General features: G+C 55.4%; 1 protein-coding gene across 1 annotated transcript; it reads right to left on the bottom strand.

Annotated features, from left to right (window-relative positions):
• Nucleotides 1-3,670: 3,670 nt before the first annotated feature.
• Nucleotides 3,671-17,232, bottom strand: LOC112952426 (schwannomin-interacting protein 1). The gene is made up of 7 exons (XM_026045281.1): nucleotides 17,182-17,232; nucleotides 11,339-11,457; nucleotides 8,886-9,003; nucleotides 8,088-8,285; nucleotides 7,198-7,321; nucleotides 6,040-6,133; nucleotides 3,671-4,569 (listed from the first exon to the last, which is right to left on the bottom strand). Exons 1-7 carry the CDS (start codon nucleotides 17,209-17,211, stop codon nucleotides 4,518-4,520), a joined length of 735 nt encoding a protein of 244 aa, XP_025901066.1. The 5' UTR covers nucleotides 17,212-17,232; the 3' UTR covers nucleotides 3,671-4,517.
• Nucleotides 17,233-18,444: the final 1,212 nt, after the last annotated feature.

The raw sequence follows: 18,444 nt of genomic DNA, 5'->3' as shown, positions 1-18,444 counted from the left end.
CTTTTCTTTTGAAGGCCGTGTCTTCCCCGGGCTTTCGCTATCAGGAATCCCGGGGTGACGTAAGCGCAGGGATGCCCCGTGCCCTGGGCAGCCTCTGCACTGAGTCCTGCCAGGCTGAGCCTTGTGGGGCTCGAGCAGAGCCCTGGGGGCTGCGGAAAACTCCCATCCCTGCAGATCCCACTTGGGTTTGGGCCTCAAAATCCTGCTGATCCGCTTCAGGCTGCTATGGCTCCGTGGCTGCTTTAGCCTTGGAGCCTTCGGCCGCGCGAGTCCCCGGGCTGGGGCTGCCTGGGGGCCGCTGCAGCCCGGGTTTCGCTTTGCTTTGCGGAGACGAGGAAGAGAAAGCGGCCGCGAGCGGCAGGAGCCGGCGCGGGAACCGCGGGCAGCCCGACGTGCCGCCGGGGCGGCTTTTCCCTCCCTTCCGCGCGCCCGGCCCGCGCTGCCGCGGACTTTCTGGGGCTCGGGAGCCGCCGGGAAAGCTTGAAAAGAAACTAAAAGCAGCCGCTTCTGGGCAGCCTTGCTGCGCCGGGACAGGAGAACATTTGTGGGTGGCCCGTGGGATCCTCAGACAGGGCAAAGAGCRGCGGGTTGTGTCCCTGCCGCCCCAGCCCCGCTCCGGGCCCTCCTGAGCTCACCGGCACCCTCAGTGCGGGTGATGGAGGGGGYTTTGTGGGGTCCCCAGCCCTGCAGCCCGGTTCCGGGGGCGCAGGTGGACGGGCAGGTCCTGCTTCAAGCACAGAAGTGTTTGAACTCTGTTCCTCTCGGGAGGCGCCTGCCGCGGCAGCCGTGCCAAGGAGATTGCTCAGGCTGTGCGGAGGGAAAAGCTCGTGCTTTGCAAACCCAGGTGAATTTCGATCCAGGGAACCAAAGTCCTGCGAGATCCCATGGAGGAAGGGGGCAGAAGGAAACGCGGAGGCAGAGGAAGGTTGTGCTGGAGCCGGCAGCCGCACACGGGGGTTCTGCAGAAACTGCTCCCCAAACCCGAGCAGGTGAGCTCYGTTTGTCTTGTCTTCTTAAGCACCCATGCTGAGCAGCAGTACTTATCTGGCCCGTACTTACCTATTTGCTTTCACTTCCAAGGCTGTGGTTTTTATTAGCCCCTGGCTGGCCCAGGCATGCAAGCATTTTGCCAGCTCCCTGCAGTGGGACTCCCCTCTCCTGCCCCAGGGAGCAGGGAATTCCTCACGGTTTCCCTGATTCCCGCAGGGAAAGGACCCAGGCCAGCCAAGTCACACAGGTGACAAGTACCGGACAGATCAAGCGAGCGTCTTTGGGGCTTTGTGACAAATTGTTATTGCAGACACTGCGATTTTAATGGTGTGTGGAGCTAAATATCCAGTGAAAAACCCGAGCTCTGCTACAAGGCCCAGAGCTTTCACTATTGCCACCTAGGGAAGGCAGAAACGCGGCACCCCACGGCTTAAGCACGTTGGGTAGTTGTTCTGCTGCCTGCATTAGGTGCTGTCGGTGACCTTAGGGAAGAAGAGAAACTTTTCCCGGGCAGGAATAGGCTCTCCCATGGCCCAAGGAAAACGGGCGGCGCGGGGCTCGGCCTCCCTTTGCTGCAAAGGGCTCGGGCAGGAGAACTGCAAACRCAAGGCCAAGGCCAGGGGGGACACWGCACGTCCAGAGAGGATTAGGTGGTAAAATAAGGGGTCCTGGGAGGCTGTTTTTAGGAGGACATGAAAGTTACAGATACCTCGCTACGCAAATTTGGGCAAGGCTTTGTGATTCCTCCTCGCATTTGCAAAAGCAAGGGCAATCTGTTAAAAGTTTGCGTTATCCTGGTTTGTACTGAATAAATAGCACAAAAAAGAGCTGCTGGATCAAGTCTTCCTGCCCAAATGAGTGAAACTGAAGTTCAGAGTCGGATTCTCCAACTTTGTAAGTACAGTAAATATCAGTCTTTAGTGGCACACAGTGAAAGCAGCCTGTTTGGTATTTCAGAGACCCTACAAAAGCAGGACTTTTAAGCAGGTATTAAAAAACCAACCTCTGCTGGGTGCCCAAAAGACCCTCCTAGCTAGGAGCGAGGGTTTCTGCMCTGAATGAGCCCCTCGGCTCTGGTTACTGGCCGGCAGCAAGAGGTAAAACCCACCCCGGGCCGAGGGCGGCCCCGGCCGCTGCACACACCACACAACACGGCTCTCCTTTAAAAGTGCAGTTTAATTCCTGACTTCTACAGCGTGGTCATCACACACATGAGCACGACACGCGMGTACAGTGGAGATACGAGAAGATGCAATAACCCAGCCACAGTTTCACCTTGAGAAAACCAAACTTCTACAGATGCAACAGGAAAAAAAAGAACTAATAATAATAACCAGTGGCTATCACCAGCTGGTTAAGGGAACGGACACATTGCACCAACTTCTCTGTATCGAGTTCAAGGCACTTAGCAAGGTGACAGCTCYCGGCTGTCTCGGTGTCCCCGTAAGCGCCAGCCCGGGCTCCTTTCTTAAGGCTGCACCATCCCGGTGGGATTGGGGCTCTCGCGGGAGCTGCCGCCCACCGGGCACCCAACAGCGGCCACGCGGCAGGACAGGGACCCCGCGGACACCCCCGAACACAAACAGCAATGGTGCGGGAGCCGCCGGCGCCCAGGGTTTCCGCAACGTGCATAGATTCCCGAAGAGCGGAGCAGGGAGCGGGGCTGGCTCCCAGCTGGCACGCGGGCTGACGCCTCTCCTGTCCCTCCTCTCCAGAGCCGCGGCCGGGCTCAGCGCCGGCGGCTCCCGCGGGATGCGGCTCCCTGCACCCCGGGTGCTCACGGAGGGTCTTTGGGAAGCTCCCAAAAAGAGGGTTCGTGTCCGGGCTGCCGGCGCCGCCTCTCCCGGGGTCGTGAGGCCYGGGAACCCTGCGCTGGAGGGAGCCCCGGTAAATCCTGCGGCGATTTTCCTTGCAAAAATCCTCCTTTCAGGCAAAGCTGCCCGGCCGCGAGGCACACAGGGAGCAGCCCCTGCAGCCGCTGGGCAAAAACATCTCGAAAAGGGGAAAAGAGGAAAAAAAAACCATAAAAACAAAAAGCCCCTAAAGCGAACCCAAAGCACAGGCTGGATTCCTATTGCAAACAAACCAAAAAAACCCAAGAGCACAAAAACTCCCCAGTCCTGCAACACTCTAGCACAGCCTCGGTGCCTGCCTGGTGCCGTTTCTGGGAAGCGAGGAGAGCAGAAAATGAGAGAGACTAACTCATTTTGTAAAATCCATTCCTTGTGCGGGATGAAATGCGGATACACGGCCTGCTCTTCTGAAAACACCCTGAATAAAGGCAGGAGCCACGCACCTCGCCAAGGTCCATTTGCCACAGAACAGGAAACAGGCACCTTCCCTGACACACATCTCCACTTCCAGCTACAGGCAGGCGTAAGAGCAGGGATCAGGGAGCCGGATCCGGGATTCCAGCACGAAATCCACTAAAAGAAAGCGGGAAAGAGGCCTCCGCGCTCCCGGCGTCACCGCTCCCTTGGGAGCCGCGGCGAGCGGAGGCGCCGAGCACCGACCACAAGGCAGCCCGGTGAGCAGGAGGTACCACATACAGATCATACATTTAATATGCTGCTTAGATTTGAGCAGAGATTTTTTATTTCTGGCATTGGCGAGTCATTTAAATATTTAGCCCGGACAATAAAATATAAAAACATCTACCGTCTGTGCCTGCTGCGTCGAACGACTGTCACACTATTCGGGCCCCGGTGAACGGTATAATAGTATAAGAATATCTTAAGTCAATGTCATACATACATTATGAACTTACAAATAAATAACTCTACAAAAAAAAATCCTGTCTTTGCTCCATAGTTTCATGTGATAGGCAAAAAAAAGGCTCTTTCTGGTGAAGGCAAATTAGGAATTGTACATTTAGTACATGAATACATTACCGGTGCATCACCAAAGCCAACCACCAGGCAACAAAAAGACATATCATATGAAACAAATTTTTAAATTTTTATTTTACATATTTATACATAAAACTTTCCAGGTAACTCTTTGAATCCAACCGAATGTTAATAGCACATCTAAAAATGAACGTCAGGTAGTCAACATTCACAAAATGTTGAAAACTGATTAAAATATACATATTACTGAAAGCTACAACTTCACTACGAGGCAGGCATGTATTTTTTTTGACTTGTATAGCACCGTCAATTACAGTTTCTTTATTTAAAACTACAGTGAGGAATAAAAAAGTAGTCAATGGTAAAATATCATTCAACTCAAAATCTCTAAACAAACAAAAATAAAGTTAAACTACCCTCTCTTCTTATCCATGATTTATAATGTTATAAGTACTGTACATTTTTGTAATAATATTATTAAAATGCCTCATATTTAGTGGCAGAAGTAAAAAAATTAAAATAAATTAAGAAGCAGAGGCCAATCACTGGACGTAAAGCTTTGGACATGGTCAATGACTAACACTGATTTTCTTGTGCGCCACCTTGGACACCAGCGTTTGTACGAACACAGAAGCAAAATAAAGTCTAGCTCGCCCTCTGGTCCGACGGCTTCTGGCTTCACTTTGCCGGCATTTTCTCTGCCATGTGCTTCTGCTGGCTTTCCGCGTGTCTGAAAAGCGGGAGGGAAAGGGGAAACTCGGTTAGTGGCTGCCGGCACAAACCCCAAACMATCACGTGCGTGGTCGACATCCACCCCAAAAATCGCTTTCCCAAAGCAGGGAAGCGGTCGGCGCTTCCGCAGTGACTTATGTGCCCTGCAAACCCGGCTGGAGCAAGAGGTGCCCGCTCCCATGGAAAGGAAAGGAAAGGCAGGACAGGAAACACCTTTTCCGACGTGTTTCTGTTCCCGCCGCTCGTTTCCTCCTCCTGGGCGAGGGGTCAGAGGCCGGGACACAGGCAGAGGATGAGAGGCCGGTGTCGGGCCCGGAATCCCGACTGCTCCCGCCCACATCCCGATCCCACCGACCCGGCCCACAGGAGCCTGTGGACAGAACCSGGTGTGTGGGAAAATCTCCATCAAAAATCCGCATCTCCTGCAGCTCACGGAGCCCCGCGTGGACGTTAAACTGTGACCCCCGGAAAGACAACCTTCTAATTAGCCAGCTCCAGCCCTAATCCCAAATCCTGCTGTTTTATCAGTCGCTTTTAATTAGGAGGCTGGGACTTCCCTGCCACCCTCACAAATAACCATGCCTCCCGCTGCTCCCGGGGCTGCCGTTGCGGCGAGCGCCGCAGGGCGGCACGAGGAGGGCTCCGAACATCGCGCGGCTCTGACCCGAGTTGAGCGAAACCTCTCCCAGGTAAAAGAGCGATCGAATCTCAACCAAATATTATGCAACAGTGAGATGTTTTAAAATAGAAGCAGATTTAGGCCATTCTTGCTTTTTCTGTATCCTGTTAGCAAGGAATTCTGAGGACTGAATAATCAAAAGGGGGCTTGGCTGCTAGAAGTATTTTAACCAAGCTTATTTCTTATATTTTTGCAACTTCAGTACTTCAGTTCTGCAGCAATAATCCCGGCACACTTCAAATAATCAATGCCACCTTTATAAGCCTAGAAGCTTTACATATGTCTTAGATTGTGCACTACGGAAGCACTGTCTCCAAGGAAAACACTTGTAACACGTTGCCACAAATGAGCTGGAGCTCTTTAGGGAACAATACCTGGAAATGCTTCCTTTTTTATCTGCCATTGAATATCATTGCTTAAAAAACAATAAAAAAAATTTACATGTTGTTCAAGTTCTTCCGACCCRCGCACTGTTTTGTCACTGCTTGACTATTTTCATTTACGCTTTGCTTTGATGGTGGGGAAGGTTCTTAAGGAAACAAGTGAAGCAATTGTTGGGAAATGGCAATAATGGCCAACTGATCAAAATGGGGTTTTTTGGGAGTGTTACCCCAATTCTGCTGTTTCAACACAGCATTGCGACAAGCACACAGTTGCTGCGTTATCTCCTACGTGCTTTTTGAAAGCTTCAGGGCTGAGACCCAYGGAGAGCCCCTGCCTGGAAGCTGCAGAGCGCGAGCCGGGAGCGGGGAGCCGGGAGCCGGGAGCGGGCGCCGCGGCCCCACTCACCGGGTCAGGTCTTCGATGTCCACCAGCATCGCGTCCTGCTCCGTGTGCAGCTCATCCCGGATGAGCAGCAGCTGCACCAGCTCCTCRTTCAAGCCTGCGGCCAGAAGGAGAGACGTCAAGCTCCTCGGGGACGCCCCGGGGCTGGCGCTCCCCGCACCAACCTGCAAGAGCTGCTCCGTGACCCTCCTGAAACACCTGAGCGCGGCCAAGCGAGGGGAATTTCGCAGGGTCCGGCTCTGGCCATAGCCCGGCTGTTCCAGCACTGCCCAGCCACGTGTGTGGGGCAGGACACGTGCTCCCCAAAACACCCAGCTCTGCTCTCCGGGCACACGCAGCTCCAGCCTTTCCACCTCCYGTGGCTTTGCAAAATGTGTCACCCGTGGATCATGTTCTGGGGTTGCTGCTCAAGTCAACGCCTCTACTTAAGAGAGATGATAGTTATGCTGGATTTTTTGCTCAGGGTTGTGTAGCGAAGGAAGAAAAAAGGACCAGATGAAAACTGTGTTTTTCCAGTCTGGGAGCCTTGCAGGGTTCCAGGAGGCTGTTTGCAGCCGTCCTGCTCACACACTGGCTGCTCCTTCACAACCCATCGCAGATTTGAGGGGAATTTCAGGAGAATCCCATCCTTCCCGCATGGGTGCGGGGCTGGGCAAGCCTGCCCAAGCAGGGAGGCTCCCCCAGASGTGCAGGGTATGGATCTTGGGAAGTCCAGGGCAAACATCCCTCCTGCTCCCAGGTGCGCCCGCCCTCAGGTCTCGGCTCTCCTCCCTCGGATATTTATAAAATGGTGCTGCAAAGGGAGGAGTTGAGAGCAGCATGAAAGCAGCGCCACGAAGCCACGAGAACTGGCAGATGCTCCCAGGACAGGCCCGGTTCCCAAGCTATATTTAACTGCCTGGGTTTTGAGTTACTGACACTGCGGTACCAGCGCTGCCTCCGGCAGGGCTCTCGGGCAGAGCCGAGCGAGAAAAGGACAAAACTCCTCAGCCACTGAGCTCTGCAGTGCAGATCTCTGACCTCATTTTGTTATTGCACCATTTAACCACATTTTTACGTGTATCTTGGTCTTAAAGTCCTGAACTGGACCTTACCGGTCCTGAAGTACCCGTCTTAATTAAAAGGGATATGTCGAATAAAAATTAAACAAATATCACTTACTTTCTATTTGTGAGTGGAGATCATTGACTATCACTTGTAGCTGCCCGATAGTCATATCTCTTAGATCAGTGGGCTTTAAACTTCTCTTCATCAGGCATTCACTTATATGAGGCATATGTGGCAGCTAAAAGCAAATGTTAGACTTTAAAATTTGCTCCTTGCCTGTATTTGTGAACAGCAGCAGTCTGCACTTCGTGCAGCCCCCTCCCAAACATCCCTCATTCACCTTCATCGGCCGAGCCCACAGAGCGACCTGGCACACAAGGAACCAGGCCACCCAAACCACTGCTATCAACAGGGCTCTGAAGTAACATGCAAGGCCACRAGAAGCAGCTTTGTATCAAGACTAATGCTCCAACTTGGGCTGAGATCGGATGGATTGGGAAAAAATAAGTCTTTTGAGTACGGGCAGCATCGTGCCCGTTACCGGCTTTGATGTCGGATCAACTTGGCAGCCTCATTGTTTCATTTCCCACAATGATCCTGCTCTCGTTAACAGCCTGACTGGGTGAATCCCATCGACCCTCAACTGCAGCCTGGCGTTTCAAGCCTGAACTGCTTTTGTCTGTGGACACAGAGGGCACCTGTGACCAAACTGTAAGCAGCAACCAATGGAAAATTAAAACAGCGCTTGAATCACTATATTGGCCTTTATGTATAACAACTGATGGCTGGTCAGGCTCTAAATCCTAGTCACAGAGGGACACTTGTCAGCTCTAACAGACCGTTGGTGAACACATCTACCTGGAGAGGTACCATAGAAACAGCAGTCTGTGTGGTACCCCCTTCCCCACAAAGGCAAACAGTTAGAAAAACCAGCTCTGTCTGAGCAGGATGACACTCAGCACAAGTGTGTTGATACTCCAGCAACCCCRAGACCCCAAACTCACAAGATCAGCTACTGGAGATTTCTTCCGGTTCTGCTTTTCCACYTCTACTTGCATTTTGGCCATTGGCTTTGCCATAGCCAAGGCCATTTTGGCTTCAGCTTGTAGTTTCTTTTGCCGAGTGAGAAAATCCATGTCGTCTAGGGATTCAGACTCCTCTTCAGTAGTGTCTCTGTCTGAGTAGGAAGAGCTCTGCTTGCTCTAGGAAAGCAGACAGGCAGCAGTTACCAGCCCGTTCACACCTCATATTCCCACAGCAGCAGCASAGCAAAGAGATTTTGCTTTGAACTCAAGATTCATTTATGTATCTGCAAAGGTATAATTTCCACAGCAAAGAGCCCGGGATTTTGTTTATTTTCATCTGCAAGATGGGCTTCAAACATCAGAGTAACTCCTAGGCAGGCTCTCAGGAGTATCAGTAGCACCTGAGCACCTTCAGTTGGAAGAGGAGAGGGTGGTTCTGCCAGGGGAGGCTACTGGATGCCCAGGGCCTTGGTACTGCAGCCACAAGGGGAAAGAGCGAGCGGGCGGGGAGCTGGTGCTGCCTCAGCTTCCTTGCTGCCTGCACAATTACTGCCCTGCAAGGGAGGCAGGAGGCAAGAGGGATTTTCAAACACGAAGGCTTCTCTCCTCGGCCACGGCCTGCGCCGCTGCGGSTACTGAAGACTCCAGCTTTTAGCTTTGCTATTTTAACACAATCAGCTCTCTATCAGTTTCTATTATGGATTTCCTATCTTTTATGTTCCCAAATCCCATTGCTCTCCATGCAGGGCCTCCTGTGGGAGGAGTTACCAGACCCACCATGGGGGACAGGGGAGTATCGAGGCTCGTCTCGGTCTTGCTGTCGTCGGCATCGCTGTCCTTGTCGCTGCCGCTGTCGTTCACAAAGCAGATCTGCAGGTTCATCCCGCTTTGCAGCCTGGGGGCAAAGGCAGAGGTCAGTGCACACAACCACGACCGACCGGCATCCCCCCCGGAGCAGAGTCCCTCCTCACCACAGCACTGCACTTATGAGCTGAGCCCAACGTCAGCCTTTCCATGATGCACCCCGAGCCGTCCAGGCTCATTTCCCAACCTGTTATCAGGCTCAGCCCAATGTGCCGCTGCCCAGAATTTCCTCAGCATCCCAGTTTAGGATAAACAAGCTCCTTGCACCTTTTGGGAGCCTCCATCACCCAGCCTGAGTTTTGCTGAGTTGCAGTTTTGCGCTCCAGGTGAATCCCACATCCAGCCCTGTCCCAGCCCCGTGGGGTGGGAACCACTCAGGACCTTCCCTTCTTCCCCAGSGTCTCCAATTCTGCAGGAGGAAGAACGGCTTCAAGTTCACTTTGATTCTCCAATTSCACCTCTCGGGTGTAATAATAGTTTTCCTCCTGTTTTTATGCCTCTTCCAAGGTTTTTTCTTTGCCCACGCCATGGCAACGTGTCTAGCTTCACTCCTCCCGTGGGAGTCGCTCAGAGCTTTCCAAGTGCTCTGGGTTACTCACCGACGGCTCAGCAACAACAAACCTCTCCAGGGCCTCTCTGCTGCCTACAGAAGCTTTAAGAAATAGAGCAATAAATATATAAGCAAGTATAAGCCCAAGCAGCACGAGAGCCCAGGGGATGGAGCTCAGCCCAGTTCTGGGGGAGCAGGGAGGAGGCAGAGAGCAGGATTAAAGCRCAGATTTCTCATCCCTGGTATCTGYATCATTCCCCAGCGCTTTCTCCGAGCAAGATTAATTGCCTGGAGCCGCTGCAGAGCGGCTGAACGGCTGCTCTCCCATATGCTGGCTGCCTACGGAGCAGGGACGCCAGAACACAGATATGATCACGCAGGTTGCCACTYGCTTCCCAGCTTGCCCACATGCCTCCCTCCTTCCAAAGGGGGATCCAACCTTGCAGCAAGGCAGAGCACCACCCGGGAAGGGCAGGCACTGGCATCCAGGAGCACTAGGATGATATTCCTCAGGGTGCAGACACACGAGTTCACTTCTAAGAAACACCCAGGGCCAATTACGAGACTTGTTGCCCTTCTCTTGCCATTTCCCTGCAGCTTTGGACGTGTCCCTGGGGTTTGTGCGATGCCCATTTGCTCGCAGATGAACCAGCAGCAGGGCAGCAACACATCCAAGCACATTAATCAGTGCTGAGCTTCTAGTCCTGTCTGTTTTTCTCGTGCTCTGCTCAAAGCAAGAAGAAACCCACGKCCTGTGTGCAGAATCTAGAGCCGGCTGCACCCGAGCTGGAAAAGCCCCATTAGGGACCCCGCCAGTACTCTGAGAGCAGTGTCATGCAAGCTTAGCAAAGGCAATTAGCAGGGCTCGTTATCAGCATGAGCTCTGCTTCCAAACAGGCTGCCACCTCCCAGGCTGCCAAAGGAAGAGGCACTTCTGTAAACTTTACAGAGTTGGGTTTTTTTCATTGATTTTCATCAGGCTGCCTAACCAGCAAGAAAGGGTCCAAGGAACTATCTTCAAGCACCCTCCTACTTCAAACACGCTCTTTCTTAACCAAAACAGCACTGCTCTCACCATGGCAGTAAGTGTCCACTCGTGCGCCCGTGGTGCTTCCACCACTTCTCTCAGCCTGCTGAAGTCCAAAGGCAACACACAACCCCTGACAGAGAGCCCAAACGAAACCGTGGATGCAGCTTCACAGAAAAGGGAGCTGGGCTGATTTACTCCTTCAGCCTCAAAAATCCCAGAACAGAATGGCTGAGGTTGGAAGGGAYTTCTAGAGATCATCTTGTGCAACCCCCTGCTCCCGCAGGGACACCCAGAGCACGGGGCACCCGGTCACATCCAGGCGGGTTTGGAAGGTCTCCAGAGAAGGAGACTCCCCAGCCTCCCTGGACAGCCCGTGCCAGGGCTCGGGCTCCCTCACACCAAAGAAGTTCTTCCTCAGGTTGAGATGGGTTCCCATTTGTACCCATTACTCCTTGTCCCGTCACCAGCCACCACCAAGAAGAGTTCAGCCCTAGAAAAATCTTTCATTTACTTTTTTTTTTTTAACAACCCCAGCATTTTCAGCATATTATTGACAGCTACTTAAGAAAGAGACACCCATTGTACACGGAGCATAAAATGTCCTGAAATAAGGAACGTTTAAGAACGTGGCCGCAAATGAGAACCAGAGGATSTGCTGAAGGGCAGGTCCTAGGGTCCCCACTGGAGACGTCACATCTACCAGCCCCAAACCAGGCTTCGTGGTAGGTCTCCCTCAGCCGTGGCATTGCGGGCAGCACGGGAGGGCTCCGGGGCCACCGCACCTACCGGGACGACAGGCTGGGCTTGCCGCTTTTGCTGCAGCTCGTATAAATCCCCGGGCCATCGTCAAAGAAACTGCCGAGGGCCAACTTCTGCCTGATGGACTCTCTCTCATTCTTCTGAGCCTGCAAGCGAAGGGAAACACAACCAGGTTAAGCTCTGGCTCCCATCGTCGTCATCATCGCGTTGGCTTGACTGCAGGGGCTAACGTTGACCTAGTAGAACATCCCATGGCAGGGCAGTAGATCCAGACAGGGCTGCTCCACCAGGGCTCTCACCCCAGGCCACGGGGACCTGGCGACGCTGCCCTTGGGACCATGCGGAGCGGGAGGGACCAAGGAGGCTCCCGGGACTGCACAGGAACAGGAGCCCGTGCTCCAAACGGCTCCTTCCACACGCACAGCTCCTGTCCCATGAACCGGTGGCTCTCGYGACACAGGGACCTGCTTTCATGAAGCAGCTTCAGTCATTCCTAAGCAATTTCAGGAATACACAGAGTATCTTAATACCAAAATACCGTTTTTTTTAATGCTACAGAGATGTATAATTAGATGCAAATTATTAACTTAAAATAGCAAATAATTTAATTCTAATTTCAGTGGTATTATTATATTATCCATTGTATTGTCATTCCCTCACCAAATATGCACTTCGTTTGCAAGCTAACTCCTTTTTAATCACTGCACATGATAATTTAAATATTGCAAACAAATCTGATAGTATCGAGTCAAACTGTGTGTCCAGGCCCAGCTCCGGTTCCGTAACCAGCCTGTCCAGCCCAACCTTCTGCTCCGTTTCCCAGGGCTTCCCCCSTGGAAGCTCGCTGCGTACGAGAGTGTCTAAAGCTCCAGGTGACTCCCAGGTTTTCATTTGCCCGCTACGCAGCTCTTCCTTTGCCCTGAAACGTGCAGAGGTGACGCATGTCAATCTCAGACCTGATACCTGTACAATTAATTTAAGCCTAAGATAAAGACGCAGTGCCAAACCCTAAAACAAGCCCAGCGTTGGTGTTACAGGCCACACGGTGGGCCACGAGGTGCTGCATTTCAAGGGGTCTTGCAGGAGGGTAAATAAAGACTGGAAGCAGCTGCTCCCAGCAGCGACCAGGGCCGGAGACGCGGCCAGAAGTCAGCAAAGCCCCTGCACCCACTGCCCAGCCCAGCCCGTTTTATACAGCCCCCACAGGACAAGGACCGCGGGGAAATCCAAGGTGCCGTTTGTTATTACGAACCWGGGGATGCTTCCTAGGAAATACAGAAGCCCTACGGGAACCGGGCTTCCCGCTGCAGACAAATCACCCAGCGGCTGCACTGCACATCTGAGATGGAAAACTCAGCAGGAAGGAGGAAAGGCAGGAATGTCTTTTAGTCGCAAACATCCCCCCTTTGCATGTAATATGAAATATTTGAGAAATAAAGGGATTATTGCAGGACTCGCCCGCTCCGGTTCCCACTTTCCCTCTTCCGCATGGAGCTGCGGGCACCGGGAGCTGATTGCTCATCCATTGGGAGCCATTATCTCCTCCTGACCCATTTCAGCTCCCCCTGACCCACTTCCAGGCACGTTTCCTTCTGGAYAGAGAAAACAACAGCTGACTACGGAATTCTTCAACCCTCAGCTACCAAAGTCTGCCTGTAGCATCCACCAACGGTACCTACAGGGAGCCACTTGTTCTACCTTTGGAGCTATAGGAACATCATGGCACAGGCTGTGCCTGGGCATCGGATCCTGCACCGCTCACACGAGCGCCGCGGGATTCCCGCTCCTTCCTGAGAACCGGAATGACGCCCACGTTTTAGAATTTTGCCCATTTAAGGAGCAATAATTGGACACGCTTTTGCGGTACGCACCGCCGCGGCAATGCTCATCCCGCGGGAATGCGGGCCAGCTCCCGGCCCATGCGYGGAGCAGCTGGGACGGACTCGCGCTTGCCGCCGGCCCCAGCGCGGAGCTCCGGCTATTTTTGCCGGGCTCTGTTATTACAGACACGGACAACGRCTATATTTAAATCCCCAAACCAACCCAGGCCCTGCTGAATCGCTAAGGAGCACGAGGGCCTGCAAACAGCCTGCCCGCCGCGCACTTGTTCGGAAGAGCTTTGYCTTCCCCACGGGCTTACAAGAAAATGCCGAATCAACCCGAGCTCCCGCGGCCCCTCCGAGCCGCAGGCACCGGGGGGGCTGGAAACGCTCCTCGAATTCCACGGAAACGTCCCGTTTCGCGGAGCGCCGGCGGGGGGGGGGGGGGGGGGGGTCGGTGTCGGGACAAAAGGGCCCTTTTTGTCCCTTACCTTTTTGTAATTCCCGTCGTCGGCGTCGGGCGCGGATGCCTGGCGGGTGATGTCACCCATCCCATGGCCGGCGGCGCCCCGCGGCTCCGAGCGCTCCGCGGCGGCCTCCGCGCGCCCGCCGGCTTTTCCCTAATAAAGGCAGCGAGCCGGAGCCCGCGATAAAAATAGCTGCCCGGGCGCGCCCGGAGGCACCGGCGGCTCCCGGGAAAGGCGGGAGCGGAGCCGTGGGTTCCGCACGCGACCCACGGAAGGGGTCCCACCACAAGGGCTGCCATAACGTGAAGTTTTCCCCRCTCGGGAACTTTCCAGGCGGCTCCCTGGCTAAAACTGCTTTTTTTTTCAGGCACCAGAAAGGTTTCCAGGAACCAGCAAAGGCAGCTCTGGGCTCGGCACCTTATCGGGAAGCTGCTCTCCGAAGGTGGGCAAAGAGCAGCGGCTCCGACCGCCGTGCACGTGGCTACGGACATCAGCGAATGGGTCAGGAACAGGGTTGGTCAAGCGGATTCATCGCACACAGCTGCTCTTCCCGAGCTCCAAAATCTACATTAAATCCCAGGTCTTCCCAATCTCCAAGTCTTGGGTCTTCCCCATCTCTGAAGCCCACATTCAATCCCAGGTCTTCTCGAGCTCCAAAGCCCACGTTCAATCCCAGGTCTTCCCAGTCTCCAAGTCTACATTCAAGCCCTTCCTTACTCACGTGTGACAACGGCAGAACTGGCCCCTAGGGCTGACGCGACCGCGCTGCAGCTTGGACAAGTAATTTCAACCGTCCAGCCATTAAGGACACGACAGGTCCAGGTCCCATTGCAGGGAAAAGAGTAATAATAAACAGAAACATTTGAATTAAATTATTTTTCTAGGATGCCATCTTGTAATTACTTTCTTCCATTTGGGAATTAGAGTGAGCTGGATATTTTATTATTTTTGGTTCCTCTCCATTGCCGACCCATTGCATCACATCCCGATCCCACTAAAATTAACCTCCTGTGTCTCCGACAGGGATCCCGATGCTCCTGGGACGACGGCACTTGGTTTCCCAGCATGGCTTCTCCCAGCACATGGTGAAGCCCATCCTGAAAACGCAGCCCACGCTTCCCACCTGAAACCGGAGGGTTTCATCCCTATGTAAGCCTTCYGGCTGCCGGTCCCCCAGGCCCGGATGCAGAGCGGGGCGGCGGGAGCTCCTGCGGGTTGGTCCCCATCACAACGTCGCTGAAAGCCTCGCCTCGAGAAGCGCCTCCAGCCACGGCGACGTGCGGATCCCGTGYGGTTTTCCAGGCCATGCAGGGCCTGGAGCGCTTARCGAGGAGCGCGTATCCGGGCTGACCTGCGCCAGGTGTCCCRGGGCGCAGGAACCCCCAGGGCTCCYGGAACTTCACCACAGCTGCGAGGGACAAAAGCCACCACGGCCCTTGGGGTCGGGATCTGTTTTCCAACTGCTGCAAGTTGCCTCGCTGCTAAGGCAGCCGGAGATTCCTGAGGAAAACTCCCAGAGTGCCGACAAAGGCCTGCGTAGAGCAGTGTGTCAGGATTCCCGGGATATGGCCTGCGTGGAAGAGTGYGTCGGGATTCCTGGGATATGGCTTGTGCGGAGCAGTGCATCAGGATTCCCAGGAGAAGGCCTGCATGCAGCAGCGYGTCAGGATTCCCAGGATATGGCCTGCGTGGAGCACCGCATGTTGGGATTCCCAGAAAAAGGCCTGCCCAGAGCACCGTGTGACAGGATTCCTGGATAAGGCCTGCACGGAGCACTACATGTCAGGATTCCCAGGATAAGGCCTGCACAGAGCACCGTGTGTCGGGATTCTCAGGCAGGGCGCCGCAGGAGTGACTGGATCGCAGCGCCTCTGCTCCAGCTCCTTGTGGCTCCGGCTCCTTCTCCTGCTTCCCTGGCAGCAGAGCGGTTGGTCTGACCCTGACCACGGCTCCAGCCCCAGCTCCTTCCACACTGCAGCTCCAGCAGTTTCCCTGCACCGCATTCCCCAGAGGTGCCGGCTTTTGGAGCTCGCTCCAGGATTTCCAAGGAAATGCAACCTAATTATTCCTATCACTTTGTTTACTCTCTACCCGCCCTTGGGACTGCTCTGCTTTCAAAGGCGCATCCAAATCCCGTGCAGGGAGGCGGCGCCGACGGGGCCTGTGCACGGAAAGGCCTCGCGCCCGAGCGCGTTCCCGGCCCCGCCGGGATCCGGACCTTCTCCCAGCGAGGGGGAGGGAGATGCAGGGAAACAGCCTGACGCCTCCCAGCGCTGTCCCGCGGGATCAGTGTTGATGGAACAAAAATGAAGGGCTGGCTGATGCTGCAAACAGGCAGAGCGGTGCTCATCCGTGTGCGTTGGAGATAACATCCCTTTTTTCCTCTTATAGATTTATTTTTAGTCTTCAGTCTACACATCCCTACTTAAACACTCTGCGGCGGTTAAGAAAGGAGAATTTTTGGTTAATAGCTTTTAAAAGCGGAACATCCCCCACTCAGAGGAGGGATAAGGGATAGGGCAGAGGGATAGGGCAGAGGGCGGATGGCGGCGGCCGGGATGCGGGAGCAGGGGGTGCAGCTGGAGGAGGGGGCGCTCCCGGCTTCCATTCCCAGCGCAGACCGCGGAGAGCGGCACCTCGTCAGGGAGCCCCTAGCGAGAGGCTGCGGGAAGGCCCCGGATAACCGAGGACCCGGCCCCGATTCGGAGCCTGGGAGCGTTGGGCTCAGCCTGGGAGCGTTAGGCTCAGCCTGGGCCTGCCYGTGGGCAAAGCCCCGGTGCTGCCGCGGCCCGGCTCTGTTTTGGGAACAGCTCGGCCGGGTCGCATCCCCCCGGGACTCCCCTTAATGTGCAGCTCCATGAGCTCCCGAACAAAGCAAATGTGTTTTCAGGCCAAATTCCTGCCCTACAAACACATTTCCAAGCTCCGTCTCTGCGCAGCTCTCATTAAACCCCGAGCGCTTCCCAAGGCTGCCATCCGGCCCCTTCCCCCTGCGTCCGCATGCGCCTGCCGTGCTTGGCTGCATCATCCCCGGCTCCCTGCGGAGCCTGGGCCCGCAGTGCCGCCCCGCTCCGGATCCGAGCGCAGCCCTGGGGCGACGGGCGCCGCACCAGGGGCTCCAGGGGCCCTTCCCTGCGCACGGCGGCCCTTCTGTTGTGGAAACGGCTCCYCAGGCAGCGGGAGGCGGCGGCTCCTTCCGCAGGATCCTTCCCGCTCCGGGGGGCGCGGGGGCCGCTTGCCAAAAGGCGACGGAGCAACAGGCCGCTGGAAAAGCGGACCGCGAGCGGGAAGGGAAAGCGGGATTTCACTGGGAAGGAGCCAAAGATGGAAGCTGCTCTCAGGGGAGCGGGTGAAGCACTGCGGCAGAGAGCTCCTCCGCTCGCACGTACGCGCGGCCGCCTTTCCCGCAGCATCCCGAACCCAGGGAAAAGCCTGGGCACAAGGCGCAGGGCCCGGCCGCGGGAGCATCCGCCCGCGGGGATCCCGCGGGACATCCCGGCGCGCTGCAGGTGCGGAGCTCCCGAAGGACACAGCGGGACCCCGGCCCCGTGTCACCCGATCCCGGTGCCGCATCCCGGCTCACCTGGTAGCAGCAGTTTTCCTGGTGGACCATCTCGGCGCATGGTGCGGCGCGGAGCTGCCCGCAGCGCTAAGATGGATGCGGCGCTGCGGGAGCCGGCGGCGGGGAGGAGGGACGGGCGCGCGCGGAGGGAGGGACGCGCCGAGGGAGGGAGGGAGGCGCGGCGCCCACGCGGCCCACACAAAGGGGATTAAGGCATTAAAAAAAGGGGAAAAATGGAATAAAAGGGCAGGGGGTGCTTGCTGCATCCGCAAGCAGCCCGCWCTCCAAGGCTGCCGGTGCTGTGCGCGGGACCGCGCGCCCACGAGCTGCATCCAGCAGGTGCTCGCGCATCATCCTGCACCCCGGGGTGCTGGAGCGCTGGGCTGGAGCCAGGAGCCGCCCTGGGATGCGAGGGATGGAGGAAGGCCCCGTGGGRTGCAGGCACCGATCCCGTGGGAGCGAAACTGGCCCAAACGATGGGATTTGGGGCTCCCATGTGTGGAGCGGGCTCAGCGCGTGCYGGCGCTGCTGGGGATCCGCGGCTGAGCCACCCTCGCTGCCGCTTTCACACCTATGCCTATATATATGTATACATATATATATGTATGTGTATTTGTATGTGGKTGCGCAGCGAAACAAAATCCTTGGCTGTATCCTGTGGTTACAAAGCTGATGACCAGGGAAGCAGCGCCCGGCGCCGTGGGAAGGAAGGAACCCAGYGAGTCATCACGCCGAGCCCCCACATCCCACATCCGTGTTTTTCCGCGACGCTTCCTGCCCCGCGCGAGCCCCGGCCGCCACAGGATCCCATCCCGGCCTAGCCGGGGAAACACTCGTTCCTCAGGCTGGTCGTGGCAGGCCAGTGAGTGATGCAAAAAGCCAGGCCACACGCAATGGAAATCCTTAAAATTTCAACTACCCTCCGTACATCTGGATCAGACAACACGGCTAAAAGCGTAGTATCATTTTAACTATAAATCATGGTAGGACAGGGAGAGGAAACGCGCCCAACCGCAGCCCCTTGCTCAGAGCCACCACACAACACACCAGGGCTGCCCGCTCCCCGTTACTCACCCGGGTGTTTGTTAGTCACCGGGACCCGGGCGCCAGCTCCAGGGACAGCTCTGCTTGCGCAACGCCGGCAACTTGTCAAAGAACCGGGAAAAATAAAGATAAAATCCCATGATTCTATATACACACTGGCTCACACTTTCTCCAGGGTTATGGATTTAGCTCCTCCTTAAGCCAAACTAAAGCTTTTCCAGGGTTTAAACCTAGCAAGAA

The sequence above is a fragment of the Nothoprocta perdicaria genome, unplaced genomic scaffold, assembly GCF_003342845.1.
Source record: "Nothoprocta perdicaria isolate Ctin4 unplaced genomic scaffold, notPer1 scaffold_4, whole genome shotgun sequence".
NCBI lineage: Eukaryota > Metazoa > Chordata > Aves > Tinamiformes > Tinamidae > Nothoprocta > Nothoprocta perdicaria.
Note: the sequence above shows the minus strand (reverse complement) of the source record. Positions and strands in the feature narration are given on the sequence as shown.